The sequence below is a fragment of the Kogia breviceps genome, chromosome 7 (genome assembly GCF_026419965.1).
Source record: "Kogia breviceps isolate mKogBre1 chromosome 7, mKogBre1 haplotype 1, whole genome shotgun sequence".
Taxonomy (NCBI): Eukaryota; Metazoa; Chordata; class Mammalia; order Artiodactyla; family Physeteridae; genus Kogia; species Kogia breviceps.
Genome location: NC_081316.1, coordinates 21092382 through 21112797, shown reverse-complemented (window position 1 = coordinate 21112797; position 20416 = coordinate 21092382). Strand labels below are relative to the sequence as shown.

The 20416-nt window shown below is 64.1% G+C and overlaps 1 protein-coding gene across 1 annotated transcript; it reads left to right on the top strand.

Moving 5' to 3' along the window:
• Positions 1–1996: 1996 nt before the first annotated feature.
• On the top strand, positions 1997–17669 carry TSPAN32 (tetraspanin 32). The gene is made up of 9 exons (XM_067039432.1): positions 1997–2079; positions 2772–2886; positions 3701–3798; positions 7276–7350; positions 13040–13141; positions 13650–13736; positions 15259–15342; positions 15617–15687; positions 16112–17669. Exons 1-9 carry the CDS (start codon positions 2014–2016, stop codon positions 16443–16445), a joined length of 1032 nt encoding a protein of 343 aa, XP_066895533.1. The 5' UTR covers positions 1997–2013; the 3' UTR covers positions 16446–17669.
• The last annotated feature ends 2747 nt before the right edge of the window (positions 17670–20416 follow it).

Here is a 20416-nt window from a genome sequence, read left to right as displayed (position 1 = left end):
CACACACGTCTTCCGTGGCCACAGAGCAGGAGGGGGCCTAGACGGCTCACAGCGGGGCCCGGCCCTCAGCACAGGGTCCGTGCGGGGTGGAGGGTCTGTCCCCTGGCCCAGCTCCTCCGGACGGAAGCTGCTGCTTCAGGCCCCCTTGGGACAGCTCTGCCCTCACGAGGGGGTGGCGACCCCAGGTGCCGGAGGGGATGGGCGAGTGACTGAGGGTCAGGTAGCCGGACAGGGCCAGCGGCTTCCCCTCTAGGAGCCACTTCTTCTCGCAGACAGGCTGTCGGAGTGGGAAGGTGAGGTTCAGCCACGGAAAAGGGTTCCCTGGGGCAAGTGTGGATGGCGCCCGACATAGGCCAGGCTCCTTGCCCAGCTGGTGGGCACGGGGCAAGGTGGGGCGCGGTCAGGGGCCGCGGTCAGAAGCCTGGTCTTCAGGGGGTCTGACCCGGGCTCAGTCCCCACCAGGCCAGTCACCAAGGAAGCCTCATTTCCTGCCCACAGAGGGGTCTGGTGCCGCTTCGGGAAAACACAGCGAGGTCCTCGGTGCCAGGTGTCTGGCGCAGGGTAGGTGCTCCACAGGGCTAGGTCAAGAAGCCAGGCCCGGCCCTGCTCCAAAAGATTCTCCCCAAAGTCAGAGAAAGACAATGCCAGAAGTGAGGCAGGCACAGTGGCCTGTGGCTCATCTCCGCTGGAGGGAGGGTCCAGGTGGCCAGCTCCCCAGCCCACGGCCCTGCTGCCCCTGCATCCCGGACTTTCACTCTCGCCGCGCCCCCTTGAGCCACACCTGGCCTCCACCGGAGCGACCCACAGGTGGTGACATCGGGGACCCCTCCTGCCCCTGCAGACCCAGGGCAGGGATTCCTGGGAGCCAGGGGGCACACGGGGGACACTGGGATAGATGAGGGGTCCCGGCTGGCCCCTGCTCTGGGCAAGGAGAGGAAGGAGGTGGCGGAGCTGACAGCCAGCACAGAGCCCCATTCTGCTGCTTTCTAGAAGGCCAAGGCATCACCACGACCACGGCTATCCGGGGCACTCATCCTCCCCGGCTGAGGTCCCCCAGTGTCCAGAGGACCCACATTACGAGACACTGAAGGGGGGAAACTCCAGCATGAGAGGTGGGCCGTGCACAGGTGGCCAGCCCTGGAGGACCGCAGCAGGGGCCCTAGTGGTTCCAGCTGGCCCAGGTGGGACCCAACGAGTGCCTTCACCGTGTGTCCCCTGCAGGCTCACATTGGGCCCAGTGGCCCAGTTAGCACAGCCCCACGTTCATTTGAGTTTGCAGCTGTGCCCCATCCCCGGGTTCACATGGTTTCGTTTGATTACAGATTCGGGTTTTGACAAAGCCTCGGTGTGGGTACTGCTGAGGGCCCAGCACCCCCTAACCCCCACACCCTCCAGATGGCTCGGCCCTAAATTACTCACTTGTGCCGCTGAGGCATCAAAAATCGAGTTGCTTTTTCAAAACTTCTGATGTCACAGAACATTTCAAAAGATGTTTCGTAAGACAATGCTTCGATAAGGACGTCCGGATCAGACCCTCTCTCCCCAAGTCCTCCAAGGACGATGGCCCCAGGAGGGACTTAACAGGAGGTCCAGCCTCTACTTGCACACTCCAGAGACAGGAAGCTCTGTCACCTCCGCCCGCCCATGTGCCCTCTCCCACTTGCCCACCTCCACCCAGGGTCCTCTGCAGCCCCACCAGGAGCACTTTCGGGAGAGGCCTCGTTTATCTGCAAGCATCCTGGGGTCTTGGGCCAGGGCCGGGGGCAGCAGGGGGGCAGAAGCTGGCCTCGCCACCCCTCGCCTTCCTGCCTGCCCTTCTTCTGGGGTCCCGAGAGGCTCAGTTCCTGGTGTGCTGGCAAACAGACAGACGGGCGACCAACGCAACCCAGCTTCTGGGCAGGCAGCTGCGGTCTGAGGCCCCCGCCCAGTTGGAAACCACAGTGGGAAGGGAGAGGAAGGAAGAGGAGGGGAGGGGAGAGCAGAGGAGAGGAGAGCAGAGAAGAGGAGACCTCCATGGGGCCTTGGAGTCGAGTCAGGGTGGCCAAATGCCAGATGCTGGTCACCAGCCTCTTTGTCTTGGTAACAGGCAGGCTGGGCAGGGCAGGAGGTGGGGGCGGGGGGCGCTGAGCCGCGTCCCTGGACCTCTGGAACTGTGGTTTGCGCCCCGACCACAACCAGCCCTGCAGCCCCGGTGGACATGCACCTGGGGTTCTGGTGGCAGACTCCTGGCGGTGGAAGGATGCCCTGTGGGCAGTGCCTGTCCTCCTGCCGGGCGGCACAGACCCTAGAGAAGGCCTGAGGGCCTTGGGTGGCTGGTGAACCAGGCTCGGAGGGGCTTTCCCTGGGGCAGCGGGGCGGCGGATGGCCTCCTGTTCTGGAAGGTGCTCTCATGGAGCGGGGAGAGAGGCAGGCTGAGAAGGGCTGGGGTGGGTCCGTTCCCTGCTCCGCAAATGGAATGATGCAAGGTTCCTGGCCCTTGGAGAAGATGGACAGCGGGTGTGCGTGCTGCAGGGGTGGGGGGATGTGAGTGTGAGTGTGTGTGCTGGGCTGTCTTGTGTGAGTGTGAGTGTGTCTGTGTGTCTGTGTTTGCGGGGGGGTGTCTGTGTCGGGGAGTGTCTGGGGCAAAGGTCTCCCTGAGACCACCCCCAGAAACACCCAGAGGCCCCGCAGCCGGTCCTGTCTCCTGTGAGAGCCGGAAGCTGGAGGGAGGCTGGCAGGGGCAGGGTCAGTGCCCAGCCCTGCCCCACACTCTGGGTCTGCCCCACCCCCAGCTGCTGGGCCTCGCGATGGCCACCACGGCAGTGCTCACCTACTTCGGGCCTCACTTTGCTGTCATCGGCCACGCGGCCTCAGAGAGGACCCCCTACAAAGCTTTGCACCTCTGGAGTAAGTGAGGCTCTGGGCAGGGCAGCCACTATTGGGGAGGGGCTTTCAGGAGCAAAGGTGGCTGGGGAGGAGCCCAGGCTGGCGTGAGGTCTCCCTAGGGGAGCCGGGCTGGGGCAGGCAGTGGGGTCAGAGGCAGAAAGGCCCACCCGGGAGTCCCAGCTCCACTGGGCAGAGCCTGGGGTCTGCCCAGGTCTCCCGCCCTGGACCCTGGGGACAGAGTGGGCGTGTCGGGAGGTATCCGGACCCTGTTCTCTGTGCCCAGGGAGGGGTGCTCACCCATGATGAGGCCGTGAGCATCACAGAGATGGCATCCTGACCCCCTACCCTGCCCCCTGGGGGGCTTGGCCTCCGGAGAGAGCACTGGAGGCCGAGGAGGGAGGTTGTGGGGGAAGCCGAGGCTCAGGGCATTGGGGCTGGCGGTCCTAACCCCAGGCCTCCTGGTGGCCGCAGGCCCCATGTTTTTACCATGAGCCCTGAACCCCAGACTCCCGAGAGCAGGAAGCCTGGGGCCGGGCCTGGACTGATAAGATTACAGCCACCTGTCAGTAGGGCCTGGGGGCAGGGATGTGGGTTCTAAGATAGCCCCGGGGATGGGGGGACAGGGGGGACAGGAAGCAAGGAGGGAGGGGCAGGGCCGGCATGGAGGCCGGCAGGTGGTGGGAGGTACACCCCTGCCTGACCAGACAAGGCCCATTCAGAGCTCCCCAAAGTCCAGCACCCCAAGTTGACTCTCAGGTTGCATTTCAGACCTTGGCTCTGTGCACATGGGACCCCTGCCCTGGGCACGCTGACACCCTTCTCTCTCCACTCTCAGCCTTCTCCGCAGGAATCATCCTGGCCGGGCTCCTGACCCTGGGGGCTGTGCTGAGTGCTGCAGCCACTGTGAGAGAGGCCGGGGGCCTCATGGCTGGGGTGAGTTGTCTGTGTCCCCAGCTCCCCCAGATGGGATCTGGAAGGACAGAAACTGAGGCTCCAGGGATGTGGGCCAGCCAGGACCCCTCCACCCGGGACAACCAGGGCCCCTCCACCAGGTGCCTATCTCATCCCCATCGTCCATGGAGGCCTTGAAAGGCAGAGCTGACACTCCCAGGCCTGGGCACTGTTTCAAAGGTCCAGGGAGGGTCTGGTTCTGTGACACTGGAGTCGCTGGGTACACAGTTTGGGTGAATTCCATCTGCTTACCAGGAGGCCAGGCCCAGTCGATCACCTGTAGGTCGGGACTGGGCAGTGGCCCCGAGGTGGCCTGCAGCCGGGCTCCTCCTGAGAGGCACACCCCCCTCTGCAGCTACCAGCGGTGGGGGCTCCCCACCCCTCGAGGTCCCACAAGCCTCTGACCTCGCTCCACAGCAGTGGCCCTTTGCTGCCCCCATACCTGTTCCTCCATGTGGCCCTATCTTGGTCCCCACCGGCCTTTCCTGCTGTTCCACCTGCCAGCCCCGTCTCCACAGGGACCACGGGCCTGCCCGCTCTGGGCTCAAACCCCTCCTCTCACCTGAACTGGGGCCTCAGCTCCTGGCTGGTGCCCTGTGCTGTCACCTGATGCACACCACCCCCCAGAGCCTTCTCAGGCTCCCCGAGGCGCGTGAGACCAAGTCCAGCCTCCCTGTGCCTGCACGGGTCCCTCTGGCCTCTGGCTTTCCTGCCCCCAGCCCTCTACTCCTGCAAACCCACCCCGCCCCTGGGAGTGGTTTGTTGCTGACAACCCCTGGGAGCTCAGGCCAGGGCTACGTTTCCCCGGGTGGCCTCTGAGGCCGGCAACCCTGGGCTCCCTGAGGGCAGCCTTCTGGGTCCCCAGGGCTGGCGGGGCTCTCGGCCCAGCCTGTGTCAGCAAATGACTCCTGGGTTGTGAATATCTCCAAGGGCAGGGACAGAGTCACCTCCGGGAGCCGGGCCCCGGCCCTGGGTGTGCTTGGGGAGTCGAGGCGCATCCGGCAGCTCGAGCCCTGACCAGGACCCCGCAGGAGCGTGTGCAGGGCAGTGCTGTGTGGCGCACTATGACCGGGACCTGTGCAGTCTGGCCAGGGGATGCTGGGAGGGAAGGAGGCCTCAACGGCAGCTGACCAGGCAGGTGCACTATCCTCCCAAAGGGGAGCCCTGAGGCGTGGGGCTTGCCAGAGGGGGTCAGGGCTGGAGGTGAAGGCTTCTGGCGGGGCCAGACCCAGGGGTCCTGGAGAGGGCCGCCGGGAGAGGCCAGGCCGAGGCTGCAGCATCAGCCACCAGGGGGCGCCATGGTGCTGGGCTCAGAGCCGAGGCGGGAAGATGCCAAAAGCGCCTGTTCCCAAGGTTCCTGGCTCGCCCGTTCTTGGCCCAGCCGGTCACCAGGGCCTTCCCCAGCTCCCCACCGCCCCAGCTCTGCACCCTGATCTGGGGGCAGGGGGCAGGGAGCACCAGGGTCTCGGTTCCGCGTCCTCCCCGTTACTTGGGTCGGGCCCCCACGGTCGCCCGCCTGCTGCACCCCAACCTCCCGCCCTGGGCCCCCAGCCTGGATGGCAAGGCCAGCGCGGCCCCGCGGGGTCTGGGAGACCTCACTCCCCTACTGCCCGGCTGAGCCACGGACGTGTGTGTGCATCTCAGTGTCGTGTTGTGTCTGGCATGTGTCTGGCATGTCTGGCGTGTGTGAGCCCACGTGGAGGGCCAGGGAGCTGAGATCTTTCCCATCCAGACGCTCCCCCGCCGCTTCCTGCCCCCCCCCCCCAGCCTCCTCCCGCACCAGCCTCACACACAGGAAATGAGAGGCTCACAGGCTCAGAGCAGGGCTGGCAGCAGCGCCGAGGAAGCCATTTTGATTTATTTATGTGTTTTTGTTTAGAATCGGGAGAAAGAAATCGGTGGGGATTGGGCCCGGCCGCACCCAGCGCCTCAGCCCGGCAGAGGGCCTGGGGAGCCAGGAGGGCCCATCGCCGCCCAGGACCCTCCATGCAGGCAGGCTGGCCGGCGGGTGGGAAGGGAGTGACGCTCCCTCTCCTGAGGAATGAGCCGGTTCCTGGAAAATGCTGGTCCCCTGAGCTGGCTCTGGGCCTCCAGCCTGCTAGACAGTGCTGAGCAATGGCTTCCAGATGGAGAAGGCGGCCCTTGGCCAGCCCGAGGGGAGCGGGGGGGAGGGGGGGCGGGCAGGGAGGAGGAGGAGGAGGCAGCATCTCCGGGCTGTCCTGAGACTGAGGCCTTGCAGACCCCTGGCAGGCAGGAGGGAACATGGGGTGAAGGCCGGTGGACCGCCCGCCCCTGAGAAGAGCCGGAGGTCCCTCTGCCTGCACTGAGTCTGGGCACTGGCGGGGTGGCCCACTCTTTCCTGGAGCCTGGTGGGCCCCCACCCCCACCCCCGTGTGGATTGTTTCTTCAACCCCATCCAGCCCGGGCAGCGTATGTGTCCATCTGCATCTGGGGTGTCCCTCCATTCCATTCCAGGTGCCACCCTGAGTGCGGCCCCTACGTTGGGAGAGCCTGGCCGCAGCCTGCCCCCGGCCACAGCCAGCCCGGGGTGACTGAGGTGGGGCGGTGACACCAGGCCTCCGGACCCCCCAGGGCCCTGTGGTCAGCAGGCTGATTGACTGTCCAGGGCTCCAGAAGGAGCCTCAGCCCGAGACCCGAATCAGAGGGTCACCAGCACACTGACAAGTCAGACTATGGGTGGCGGGATGTCGCCAAGGCAGCACGCGGGCCAGGGTTCCTAGTCTGGGATGACCCTCTGAAACGACCCACAAAACAGCTTTGGGGGCATGTGTGCATTGTGGGGGGAGGGGCCGTAAAGTTCATCAGCTTCAGAACCCCCGTGAAAGACAGACGTGCCACCAAAGCCCTGGGGCCCAGGGAGTGGCAGGAGGTGGGGACCGGGTCGGCTGGGCCCCGGGGACAGAGCAGGGTGGAAAGAGGGGGTGGGGCTTCTCCACGGGAGTCACCCGTCTCGGGGTGTCCGCCGGCTCTGAACCCCCGGGAGGCATATTTCAGAAAACAAAACCAAAGCAGCAGTCCCTCCTCCAAAGGCCCTCCCTGTCCAGGGGGGCCGGCAGCCCCCGAGCCACCCCTCCTGCCCAGACTTAAAAGGGGTTCGTTTCTTCTCCGGGATCCGGATCTCAGGCTCGGGAAGGCCCTGCCTGGCCCTTCCGGGGTCAGTGCCCTGCCCGGGGTCAGTGTCCTTCCCGGCAGCAGCCGCAGAGGGCAGGGATCTCCCTCATCCCAGGTACTGCCTGCTGCGTCCCTGGGGCAGGGGCTGTGGCACTGCCATCAAGGCCCTCACGGGAGCCAAAACCAGCAATAGGGGGTCTCCCGAGGAGGGCCAGAAGAAGGGATGGGGACCCGTGTGCCCGCCGCCCAAGGTCTCCCCCTTGGGCAGTGGGGAGCCGCCAGGCCACCACCATGGCGCCCGGACTAATGGTCCCTCCCCTGCCGCAGGCCTTCCTGTGCTTTGCCCTGGTGTTCTGCGCCCTGGCGCAGGTGGCCTTCTGGAGATTCCACAACCCCACGCAGGTGAGTGCCCCGGGCCGCCCCCATCCCTCCGGGGAGGGTTCCTCAGGTATAAGAAAGTCAGTTCCATGCTTCCTCTCACCTGCCGGTCACCAGGGGAGACGGGGTGGGTGTGGAGGGACCACTGTGGGGACATTCTCTGCCTGGGGGTGAGGTGGGGACACAGAGCCCAGAGGGCCGGTCCTCTCCTGGGCTGGGGACAGAGGATCCCAGAGAAGGAGGGGAAGCAGGTACAGGCCTCGGACACCCGCTTCTCACTAAGCCCCCCTGGGCCCAGAAGATGGGACCTGGGGGGTTGGAGGGAGGCCCCCCAGCTGGCCTGAGGGATTGATTAGTGGGGGTCGGTTCCAGAAAATGCACTGGGGGCTGCTCTCCTGAAGGGGGTCGGGTCAGGCAGGGAGAGGCCTTGTCCGGGCGTGGGCGCTGCAGGACAGTGGAGAGGATGGCCAGGCCTCATCCACAGGACGACAGCGGCCCTGCAGTCCAGGACTCGAGCTGCCTGGAGGTGGGACTGTTCAGGTGAACCTACTCCTTCCATTTTCACTGTGGGCTTTTCCCAGGGACGTGCATGTCGGTGGTGACTGTGGTAATGGTGGGTGTGGGTCCCCGTAGCAGGGGGCTCCTTTGTTTCTTCCTTCCCTGTCCTCTGGGTGCCGCTGGTTCAGCGGGGCTCCGGGGAGGCTCAGGGCTGGGAGGCAGGGAGGCCCCAGCTCTGGGATAACACAGTCACGCAGGGACCCGGCCCCCAGAGAGCAGGGCTCGAAGACTGCAGGCCATGGGTCTAGGGTGGGCGCTGACCCCAGGGAGCAGGGCAGGACCACAGCTTGGGAGGGACTGCTCCCAAGGGACACAGGGGCCTGGGGTAGCCTGGCCCTCCAGAAATTCTGTCTGAACTCTGGGTCCTGAGACGGAGCTGAGAGCCTGCCTGGGAAATGGGGCTGGCCAAGTTCATGAGCAGAGCTGACCCCTCCCAGACCAGGGCTGGGGGTCAAGGCCAGACCCCCTCTGGCTGGGCAGAGGAAATGGGTGCCCAAGAGGCTCAGGGAGAGGGGCAGCGACCCTGGACGGGCTCACGTGTAGGGCCCGGGGACTAGTGGGGGTCGGGGGGGTCCACAGTTGGCTGAGGAGGGGACACTGGTGGCCAGTACCAGGCCAGGGCACAGAGCAAGGCTGGCCAACGCCACTGCTCTCCAGCACCCTGTGCCCATGGCCCCCCCCACAGGATCAGACTTCTCTCCCTAGCTGAGCTGTGAGCCTGCAGGGCAGCCCCCGGGGTGCCCTTCCCAAAGGGCCCTCTCGCCCCCGCCCCCCGCTCCGTCAGCATCTGTCCCAGGCCTCAGGCCCCGGCTGCTCCCTGGCTGAGAGGCCACAGCCTGCAGAGGTGCCAGGGAGCAGCCTCCCCCCGTCTGCAACAATGGACATGACCCAGGCAGCAGAACTCAGGCCCCAGCCTTCACCTGTGAGAGCCCAGCCCCAGGCAAGACCCCGAGGCAGTCCCCCAAGAAGCTGCGGGGACAGCGGGTAGGGCCACAGAGAGGGACGGGAGAGTCCAGCCCCACAGGCCCCATCCGGCTGGACTCACTGAGACCCTGATCAATCCTTTCTCCTCTCACTGGGACTCAGTTTCCCCATGCGCTCTGTAAGGACTAGCCCAGGGAAACCAAAGCCAGTCCAGCTGGAGTATACCTGGTTTCTGGGCAAAGCCCTGTGCAAACAGGTGACCAGGAATGATTTTTTGCCTGTGTATCAAGAGTCCCAGCAGCCCCGACCCCCTTGTTGCCCAGGCCCCCACAGATGTTCACACAAGATGCAGAGAGCAGCCAGGTAGGAGGCCGAGCTCGTGCTGTGCGCTTTTAGGTGTGTGATTACCCACCCTGGTCTCTTACCTGCAGTGATGGGCCTGGTTTCTCCCCCCGACCTCTGCCTGCCCCAGAGCTCCTCGGAGTTGATGAGACCGTCACCAGACCTTCCTGGGTGGTGGCCATCCCCTTGGTCTGCAGATGGAGGGACTCAGGCCCATGGGGGTTGGGGGGAGGGCAAGATCACCCTGGCAGAGGCAGGGCAGGAGGCGTCCACCATCCAGGGCTCTTCGCCCTGACTCAATGCCTTTTTACCCTTCCCTGCCCAAGGGTCACCCCTAACTGTTCACCACCACCTTGGCATCATCTGGGGTCACCCAGATGGAATGCCAGATGGAAAAAGGGCATTTCCTCTGGCTCTGGAGGGGTTGGACCCCGGCAAGGCAGCCTCGGCTCTCGGTGACCAGGGAGCGCTGGGCCCGGCTGGCGTTTTGGCCTGACATTTCCCATCCACCGAGAAGCCCCGTGCGAGGTCTGGGTCACCGTGTGGGTGGTCCCAGCCAAGACAGCTGCCAGGGTGCCCTGGGCCCCCCGTGCAGCTCTCTTGGGAGGCGGCTGCAGCCCATCCTTTCTGCTCTGACACTGTGTGTTTACAGCTCTGAGCCCAGGATTTGCACTTCTGCAGGGGAGGGGCCATGCAGGGGCCACAGGCCATAATCTGGCTGGGGTCCCTGCTCCGGGAAGGGGAGGGGGCAAAAGCGGATGGCTCCCAGCTGGGCCCCAACCCCTGCCACCGCCCCTGACAGAAATCTGGTGCGCACTCCAGCTGGCCTTCAGGATCCAGCTCTCGGGGCCCTGCCTGACCACAGTCAGGGTTGGGGCTTCCTCCGTGTCCGGGCCTGGGTGGGGCAGCTCTGGCTTCAAAGTCTGGGGTCAGCCTCTCACCCGGTGCCCTTGGGATCAGCTAGCCTTCCTGGGCCTCGGTTTCCTCATCTGTAAAAGGAGCATAAGAACCCCGATGAGGGGGCTGCTGAGTGGTGGGAACAAGCCAGTTGGACCCACCTGCACCCGCTGAGCCCAGGGCTGTCCTCCATCACTGGGGTCAGTGCAGAGCTGGGCGCCGGCCAGGGCACGGGCCCCGAGTAGCAGGGGCAGGACGAGCCACCCATCCTGCGCCCCCCAAGCCCGGGAACCTGGGCAGGTGCCTTAGGCATCGGGGCCAATCTGGGCCAGACAGAACCCAGCCCTGCTCCTTCCTTCCACGAGGTGCTCTTGGAGGCCCCGGGAGCAGAGAAGCACCAACGGCCAAGCTGTTTGCTCCAGGGGATCTGTTCACCCCCATTTATCCCCCCGCACCTCCCCTCAGTGACCCCCTCGGGTATCCAGAAACACGGGGTCAAGATGGCCCATCTAGGGCAACCCTACAAATGGGAAAGCTGAGGACAAGGAGAGGACAGGGACGGGCCACGACTTCTGGTGGCCCAGAAGCCGGGCCGCAGACCCTGGGGTGGGGGGGCACCCTCCCCGCTTCGCCCACCACTAACTCCCCCCACCCTGGGGCGCTCACTCCCTCGGGGCCCTGGTAGGCGCCCTGAAGCTAGGAGCGCCCTAAATGCAGGGACTGGTTGGCCGTGCTATGAATACAGAGCATGAGGGCTATTAATTATGTTCCTGCGGGAGCCTGAGAGCCACTCTGCCAGAGCGCCCTGTCCCCAGACGGGCTGCGGGGCAATGAATTGCCTGGCTCCACTTAATAATTCATGCACGGATTAAGTACAGCAGTGCCGGGAGCCCCAGAGAAAGGCTGTCTGTCCTCCAGCTCCCAGGTCTGGGCCCCGCCCCTCAAGGCCACTCCCCTCCCCCATAGTCCAGTGGCCACCAGAAGCAGTCCTGGTGCGCAAGGCCCTGGTCTGCAGACCACCTGCAGCTCCCACGGGCCACCCCCTCTGCAGCTATCCGTCCCCGCCACCCCCACCCCCGGCAGGTTTAGCAGATAATGAGGAGGCAGAGGTCAATGGCAGGGTGGGGAGCTGGGCTGGCGGGGACGCCCCAGGCACCTGGTTTGTATTCAGCAGTCCAGGAACTCCTGTCCTGAGGGGTGCCCCCTGGAGCCCTGGAAGATGGGGCTTAAAGATCAGGGCACCCTGGCAGAGCACCCAGGGATCAGGGCCCAAGGGCCTCTGAGGCCCCCCAACCCACCCCCAGTTTTCTCATGGAGAAACACAGCCCCTGAATCCGGTGACGGGGGTGGGGTGGGGGGCAGATGGTAGAGCACCACCCAGGCCTTGGGAGAGTCAGCCTGGCCCCCTGATGCCGGGCCCAGGGGTCTTGGCCAGGGGCGTGGCTTTGCCAGATCTGCTTCTTCGTCTGAAGGAGAAACTCGCGCCCCACTTCTGGGGTCATGGGGAGAGACACACAGCTCAACCACCAGCGGGTTTTTTCCTCCTGCTTGTGTTTCAGTAGCAACACCTCCAGAGGGGACGGGGTCTCCCTGGGCACTAGTGGGCATTGAGGGTGGGGATGGAAACTCGAGGGTGGTCTGAGCTGGCCTCCTTGTCCCAGCCTCCTGCACCACCGACCCCAGGCCAGCTCTACTAGCCCCTCAGTCCTCACCAGGACCCCCTCCCACGAGGACGCAGTACAGCCTGGCAGGTCTCCACCCCCATGTCACTTGAGGAAACGAAGGCCAAGAGAGGGCCCCTAGCCAGGCCTCCTGCAGTGGTGGCCAGCCTGGCACCTGGCCCCCAGCCCAGGATGCTGCCCACCTCCCCCTGGGTGGGGAACAAAGCAGCTGGCTGACTCTGGGGGCAAGGTCTCAGCCGGGACAGTTAATGAGCCCTGGGAGCGATATTCAGGGTGGAAATCGGTCTGGTTCCTACTGGACAGCACTTGGCGAGACCGCTCCCTGCCCACTTGCCCCCAAGTCCTCCAGGCTGGGAGTGGGGAAGCCGCCCTTCCTTTCTGGAGGGTGGGGGTGAGTGGCCAGAGCAGGGCACCCCTGAGCTCCTGTCAGCCTGTCCCCGCTGTCAGCACAGCATGGGGATGGGAAGGGAAGGGAGGCAGGGTGCAGGGTCTCTGAGGTGGGAAAAGTGGCATCAGAGGGCAAGGGAGCTCAGAGGCCTTGCCCATGCCAGAGGCCAGAGACCCCAGTGCAGTCACAGAAGCCTTCCTGGAGGAGGCAAGATTCCAATTTGTCTCTGATGGAATCACTTGGCAAGGGGAGGGCATTTCGGTCTGTGGGCAGCACGAGCGAAGGCACAGAAGGGGATGCTTAGCTGGGCAGAGGCAGTGAGGTCTGGGTGAGGTGTGAAGGCAGAGCAGGCCGGGCCCCTGTTGCTACCCTCCTTCTCCTTCGTCTGCCCTGGGTGCCCTTGGCCAGCTCTGGGGAGCTGCCTGGGCTTTTCAGAACCTACCGATGGTTCTGGGCAAAGACCTGGAGCATCGCTGGGGAGCTGAGCTCCTGGCGCGAGGCCACTCCTGGCCGACTCCCCCCAGGGCCCACCGTTGGCTTTCCCTCGCCACTGCCTGTTTCCAGATCAACAGGAGCAGGTGGACACTTCGGCCAGGGCCTCCTCCCACCTGTAAGACAAGAGCTGGGGGGCGGGTGGCCAAGCTCGGGCCTCTGGTTTGTCCTGCGGGACCCCCCCAGGGCAAGAGTGGTGTTAACGGCCATCCTTGAGGGGAGGTCCCCACAATTGAAGTATGGGGACCCCTGTGACCGGCCACCCAGGGGACCAAGTCTCTGCTTCCGGGGAGCTCTGCCCGGTGGAAGGAGAAGGAGGGGGCCAGGTGGACATCACTCAGCACCCGAGGGCCAGGCCCCGCCTTCGGGGGGCTCCGTCGGGGGAGGGCTTCACCGGCACAGGGGCCTTCCCGTGATGCTCTCGGTCCAGGTGGAGGATGCCGTGTTGGACGCCTACGATCAGGTGTACGAGCAGGCGGTGAAGAGCTCGTCAGGAATCTGGCGGCAGGAGCTGGTGGCCATCCAGGACATGGTGAGCGTGGTGGAGGAGGCCCCCTCCCTGGGCAGCCCTCGACTGGTCAGCCTCCCCAGGTGGACTGTGATCTAGAAAATGGGCAGAGGTAGCCCCCCAGAGCCAGCCGGCTGGGGGCCAGGTGCTGAGCAGGAGGTCCCAGGACACAGGATATCAGTGCCCCTTGGGGGGAGGGGGCGGGGACAGAGAGCTCCTGTCCTCCGTCTGCCCTGGAAAGGCCAGCTGCTTCCAGAATCTGTGGGGCCCAGAGCAGAATGCAAGACCCCTTGTCCAAAAGTGATGAAGAATTTCAGGATGGTGACGGCACAGCGTTCGGTGGGGCCCCAGTGACTGCTGGCCGGGCTGCCCAGAACCCGGCACCCGGCAACCCCTGCAGTCAGCAGCCTCGCCCTGAGCCCCGGTCCTGGCCTCTGGGGGTGAGGGGGGGTGCCCTTCGTGCCTCAGTTTCCCCATCTGTCCGACAGGGATCCTGGGGTTCTCAGAGCGCCTCCCTCTTCTGTCCCTGCAGTTTCAGTGCTGTGGTAAGAGCCGCCCCCTCGGCCTCCCGGAGGGCTCGGAGGCTGACCTGTGTCGGGGGCAGGAGGCCGCCAGACAGGTGAGGGGGAAGGGCCTGCAGAGACCCCGGGGCGGGGGGGAGTGGGGGGCGCTCAGCCCCAGAGCAGGGCCACTCCCACACCTTGACCCTGGGGGCTGCGCTGGGCTGGGGGGACTTGACGGACGCGGGCCGGATCCTCTCCAGGCCCCAATCACTCCCTCACCCCTTCACACAGTTCCCAGCTTGGAGGCTCCCCAGGGCCAGGCACAGTGTCAGGCACTGAGACCGCCCCCCATCGGAAGCCTCTAGAAGGGCGGGGGGCGAGTGGGCAGCTCTGTCTGTGTCGGGCTGGGGGCAGGTGTTCGAAGGCCCCTGAAGGCCAGAAGGGCGTTTCCCAGAGGGTCAGCCTAAGCCAGAGTCTGGCCACGAGGGCTTCAGTGACGGAGAGACAGGGGCGCTCTTCTTCCGGATGACAGCGGCCTCCCCCCTCCCCCCACCCCGCCTCCTCGGCTCCCCTCCCCCGCCGTCCGGGAAGCAAACACCCCTATCTCTGGCGAGAGGCTCTTGGCCACCCTCCAAGAAGCAGACAGGAGGACGCGAATGGCTGGAGGCCCAGCCAGGGACAGAGCCAGCACAGCGCCCTGGGCTCTCATGCCGGGAGGGGCCAGGGCAGAGGAGGGCCCTGCATGCAGGGAAGCGGGGGTCGGGAGGCCTGTTCACGCCACCCAGGGAGAGGCCTCAGGTCCCCGTCTGCAAAGTGGGAGCAAAGTCTGGTTTCTTGTACCTTCTGGGGTGGTGGGGGCCACGGGGAGACTGTAAAGGCCTTGTGGGTGGGGATACCCGGGGGAGGGGGCGGGAGGGCGGGGACGTTGTCCTGGATGGTGGTCTGACCCCGGGCTGCCTTCCAAGAGGAAGTGGGACCACGCTGGGGGACCAGAGACCCGATCAAGGGAATTCATGGACAGATGGACGGACAGACAGCAAGCTGGCCTCCTTTCCCCCCCAGCATCCCAGCCTTCAGAGCCGAACCCTGAATGCCCCACTGCACGTCCTTCCCCAGCGTGCCCCCAAATGCCAAGTCCTTCCCCAAACCAAATGCCACCATCAGAGTGGTTCAGAGTCGAGACTGTCACCTCCCGTTTCCTTGGAGACAGAGAGCCTCTACGGATGCCATATCCTGGCGAGGAAGTTCGGGATGGAGCCAGGACAGCCCGGGGACCCCCAGACCCCACCCTGTTAGCCAGTGTCCTCTCCTCACCCAGGCTCTGTGTCCCACCCTGGATGGGGTTTGGGGGGGCCCAACACAAGCAGCTCAGGGGACACCCAGAGGAAGGCACCCACTGGACGGCTGGGGGCCCCACGGTCCCCGCAGAGGTGGGCTCCACCCTGCTTGTTTTTGCCTGTTTTCAATGCCAGTCCCCAGAGCTCGGGGTGGTTTTCCCTGGGATGTGCCGCACCCCGACTTTCCATCTCCCTAGCATCCGTCCTAGGTGGGTGCTGCAGCGCCATGCCTTGGTGGGGGCGTCTTGCCCTGGGCTGGGAGGGGCGGTCAGGGGGCCCACGCGTGCTGCCCTCTGCGCAGGACTGCCTGTGGGGCATCAGGAGCTTCCTGAGGATGCACAGTAACATCGTCTCCACCCTGATCAGCCTCGGCCTCGCCGCCATGGTACCCCCTCACCCCCGGCCCCGCCCCTCCCCCACCTGCCTGTGCCCCGCCCCCTCAGACGGCAGGGCAGGGCTGGGCAGCCCCAGGTCAGATCGCGGGTCTTGGGGACCAGCAAGGCTTGCCCCGCACAAGGAGCAGGCCTGCAGGGTGACAGGGCCTCCCTGATTCCCTTCCCTAGACGGCTGGGAGGCCTGCACAGCCCAGTGACCTCCTCGGGGGGCGGTGAGCCCCCTCCCCTGGGGCTGCTGGTGCAGGTGCCTCCACCTCCCCCCAGGTATACGTGATGCTTCTCAGCGCCTTCCTCTGGTTTGCCATCCGCTCGGGCAAATACACCCTGAGCCCACGGTAGGCCCGCCCGCCCCTCCCCGCCTCCCCAGAGGGGTCCTACAGCCCTGCAGCTGGAGGCGGGCAGGCAGAGAGCACGCGCCCCCCCCGCCCCCGCTCCCGAGATCTCTGCCTCTGCCCGGCGAGTGGGACCCCTGGACCATGGGCCAGGGCAGCTCTCCAGAGGACGTGCTTTGGGGGAGGCTGGGCCCACTGAGGGAGGGGCAGCATGCACTCCACCCTGCGGCCCCCATCCTGCGAGACCTGGCCTCACAGCTGCCAAGTCCACCGACATGGAGAGACGGTGCTTCTGGGCCCCCACCCCCACCCCCCCGCTCCCTGACCCATCCCCTCCGCCCTGGCCACCTGGGTGCCCTCCCTGCCCAGGCACCCCGCCTGGCCCCTCTGCGCCCTCCAATGGCCTCACGGCCCCTCTGCCCCTTAGGGCCCACGGCTGCCAGCCCCAGGAGCCCTGCTTCTACAGACGCTGCCAGGAGGCGCCCGCCCCTCATCACCCGTCTCAAGCAGATGCTCTCAGGGGCCGTCGGAGTCCAAGCAGTCGCTCGGGTCACCCTCCACTGCTCCAGGACACCCACCTGCCTACGCACAGGAGCAACAAAGATGCTCTGGCTTCGGCCCGCACGCGTTCCTTACCAGGAGAGGATGAGCTGTTTTCCTCCACATGGTGGTGGGATGGGGAGGGAGGGGACCCCACCAGACAAGCAGCCTCCGGGACACCAGGGGTCATTTGTAGACTCTGGGAACAGGCTGGGAGGTGAGTCAGGACAGAGGAAGCAGAGGGCAGCTTGGCTGGGCTCTGCTTTGAGTCTCACAGGGTCAAACCCAGGGGTGGGCTGGGCTGGGCTGGGCTCCCCCCGCAGGCTCTGGGGAGGACCCACTCCAGGCTGGGTCAGGCTGTTGCCAGAGTTCGGTTCTGCGCGGCTGTAGGACTGATGTCCCTTCCTTGCCCGCTGTCTGTGGGGCCGCTGTGCTCCCCAAGACCCCTTCCCCTCCATCCTCAAGTCAGCACTGCAGGTGGGTTCCTGCTCTTGCTGGGAATTGCTCTGACCCTCCCCAAGGCTGGAGGACAGTCTGCTTGCAAAGGCTCACGTGTGTAGATGAGGGCCACCTGGGGAAAATTCCTGCCATACAGAGAAATCACATTTGTAGTGATACTGTGTTCACGGGTTCTGGGGAATGCATTTGAGAAATCCCACCTGCCACGGCCCCTCCCCGTGGCCATCCGACTACCCGGCTGGTGAGTTCTCTCTAACGAACCAGCCCTGACGATTTGCATCTTTGGCTCAAACCCAGAGTCCTAGGTGGGATGCCAGACTGGCCCAGCCTAGGCTGAGGCCCCAGTGTAACTGACAAGGGAGAAGGGACTGTGGGGCCCTTTTAACTTCCATAGAGGGAGCTCAGCCCTGCCCCCCTGAAACCAACAAAGTCGGGTGCCTCCCCAGTAAGAAGCAGCCCTCTGTGATGAGCAAAACCAAAAAGGGACAAAGTGACCAACGCCCGCTGCAGTCCTCCCCTTGTGTTTCCAATCTCACACACACACACACACACACACACACTCTCTCTCTCTCTCTCTCTCTCTCTCTCTCTCTTTTCCCACACTTACACTTCCAAAAACAAGATGGTGCTCAGCCAGGATAAAGCAAATAGCTCTCCTACAACTGAAGGCACACAGGCCTTGCCCCCAAGGAATGTGCTGGAAGTCCAACGGTTCTGCATTTGATAACCGTCCAGGGCATCCGGGGATGTGCGCGCCTCTCCTGGTCCCGTTGTTCTCATCAGACAAAATAAACTTTAAAGAAGCACCAGCTAAATTCCTGTGTACAGCAGTGGTGGAAAGAAAAGGGAATGTAGTTAAATTCTGTAGCAACGTACGTGACACCGCAGGAGAAAGGGCTTTGCCGGAAGCTGTAAATGGTGCTCCTTTCTGCAGTGGCCACGAGGCTGTGACCGACCTTCGGGCTTCCCTGCTCCACCACCCTGTCCACGTCCTCTCATGGGTCCGAGCGCTTCTCCTGCTGGGTGAGCCCCCACTCTTTGTTGGGGACGGAGCTGGGAAGGAAGGTCTCCATCCTGTGGTCACCTGGGCCACCAACTCTCATCACCAGATGTGCAGGATGAGAGACCCAGGGAACCCCTCAGCCCACCCGCACTCAGTAGCAGCACCTTGTTTCCTCTTGATAGGATTACCCAGCCATCCCCGTGGCCCCCTTCGTGGCCTCTTAACCCAGTGGCAGAGGAGCCCCGAGTGGGCCAGGTGGAACCCCCCACCCAGCTTCCAACTCAAGGACACTATTGCTTTGTTCAAAGCATCCCTTTGCTGGTTACTAAAATGGCCAAACCAGGAGAGCAGGGGCCAACAGGGCCGAGAGGCAAATGTTTGTGAGTGACTCAGTCGTTCTGATCACAGGAAGGGTGCCGCTCCCCACCCCTACCTCCCCCCCATGCACCCTGATTCAGGGGAAAAGGCGCTGCTGACTAGCGTGTCCTGCAGGACACAGCGTCAGTGTCTCCGCACTGTCCCCCGGCCATGGTCCTAAATGATGCCCAAGACTAGGCCACCATCCCTCAGGGTTGCCTCCTTTGAGGAGCAGCACCTCCCATTGCCTTGTTTCTTTGACTGTAAAGTCAGGTCCTTGGCCAGAAACAATGATACGTGAGGAACCGGGACAGCAAATAAGACTTTAAGTAAGTAAATAAGGAAAGTGTGGTGCATGCAGGGGAGAAAATCCAAATCCAGAACGAGGCCCAAGTCCAATGGGAACAGTCGCTACCCTCCCCCACAAGGGAGGGGCCCGTGATGTCTACGGTTGTGTCAACGTGACCGGCGCCGGGCGCCCGGGTGGGACATTACTTCTGGGGGAGTCTGGGGGGGGTTGTTTCCAGGTGAGATCAGCATTGAATTGCAGACGCAGGAGAGCAGGTGGGAGGGCACCATCTGGTCCCCAGGCCTGAACAGAACACAAGGCAGGGGAGGGAGAACGTGCCCTTTTCTGGCCCCACCCCTTGAGCTGGGACAGCTCCTGTCACCTCGTCCTGCCCTCAGACTGGGGTTTACACCATCCGCTCCCCTGGGTCTCAGGCCTCCAGACTCAGACTGGATGACGTCACCAAACTGGCCTTCCTGGGCCGCCAGCGTGCAGACGGCAGGTCATTCCCAGCCCCCGTGACCACCTGAGCCAATTCCTCATAATCATCTCTTTTTATAGAGAGGTAGGTAGGTAAATAGATGGATGATAGGTGGATGGGTGGGTGGGTGGATGGATATAGAGACAGATATCCCACTGGTGCAGTTTCTCTGGAGCATCCTGACCAATACAGGGTCCAAAGTCAGTGAACCTGCTACGGGTGGCAGGCTGGTCTCCCATGAAGATACTGCATTGCAGGGCAGAGTTGGACGCTGCTGTAACAAACGGAGCATCCGGCTGTAGGGGTGTCCAGGTGAGGCTCGGTGGCTGGACCACGGGCGGCTCCCCCTCCTACCCTCTGTCTGCTTTTCACGAGGCCACCGGGCAGCGCGGGGGTGGCTGGGGAAGAGGCTGCCTGCCCGCCACGGGGTTCCAAGAACCTTACAAGGGTCCAGACACCCAACCTCACTGTGTCCAGCTATGCGAACCAGTGGACAGATGACACCCACTTCAGGATGGGCGGTTCAGGTCACGCTGCTGTCCCACAGACAGTGGTCAGCTTCTCCCCTGGCCCAGAGGGAAGCCAAATGCTGGGTCACAGAGGGAGGCGAGGTCCTTGCAAAGAGTGTGGCTGCGTGCCCGTGTGGGGCTGGCGCTGAGATTCCCCATCTCAGCTTCCACAGCAGCCGCTGGGGCCATGGAGTCCCCGGGTCACAAGGACCAAGCCGTGCGGCCACCGGGGCACCTCCACTGCTCTGCACCTCGCTCAAAGCCAGCAGCCCAACACGCCGCCTGGGTGCTGGTGAAAGCAAAGCCAACGCCCAAACGTGGCTTCCTCCACCTGTGCACAGGTGACCAAGGCTGCAGAGGGGACACACTTGTGTCCACTGGACCCAGCGAGGACTTGTGCTTTCCCAGGGTTTACTCTCACTCTGTCAGGTGCAGTTTTCACCGAAGTTACCAGACATTTCTCCTCCAGATCTCATCAGCACAGGATCTCGGGGGTGGGGGGGACACGTGGTCAAGGTCCCTGTGGACTCAGCAGTGGCTGGGACCCCGAGTGTCCGTGTGGTCCCGAGGCAAGACCGCAGTCCTGCACTTCCAGGTGAAAGCAAACGGCCTCTAGTTTTCTGCATCTCTGGACAAACCTGAAAATGCAAAAACAAAACCAGGGATTCGCCGGCTGAGCAGCCGCAGGCCGGGGGGGGGGCGGCCCCTTGCACCGATTTGCGCCGATTAAGAACACCTGAAGCTATGGCTGCGCTTATGTCACCACCTGATCTCAAGATCACACCCCCAACCCCAACCCCGCCCCCGCCCCCGATGGGGCACAGCTCACAATCCGACGACTTGATCCAGGGTTCCGTCCAGAGGCGGGGGCGCGGAATCACTGCGCGTGCGCGGGCCCACCCTCCGGAACATCGCCCAGCAGTCCTCTGACGGCTTGCTCCAATTTCAGTGCTCGCAGCAGCGCACACGCGTTCTTGCCCACAAACTTAAAACCTCTGTCCTTCTAGTAGGTGTTAGTAAGTTTGATCACTGATTATGGCTCTAATCTCCTGTTTCTGTTTCCTGTTTTCACGATTATTGGCTATTCCTGTTTC

What these genes read in the sequence shown, in the direction of transcription:
- TSPAN32 (XM_067039432.1), top strand. Translation starts at nt 2,014, where the DNA reads ATGGGGCCTTGGAGTCGAGTCAGGGTGGCCAAATGCCAGATGCTGGTC. An exon ending in TCACCAGCCTCTTTGTCTTG is followed by an intron (nt 2,080 to 2,771) that starts GTAACAGGCAGG and finishes CCCCACCCCCAG; the next exon opens with CTGCTGGGCCTCGCGATGGC. An exon ending in GGCAGGAGGCCGCCAGACAG is followed by an intron (nt 13,737 to 15,258) that starts GTGAGGGGGAAG and finishes CCCTCTGCGCAG; the next exon opens with GACTGCCTGTGGGGCATCAG.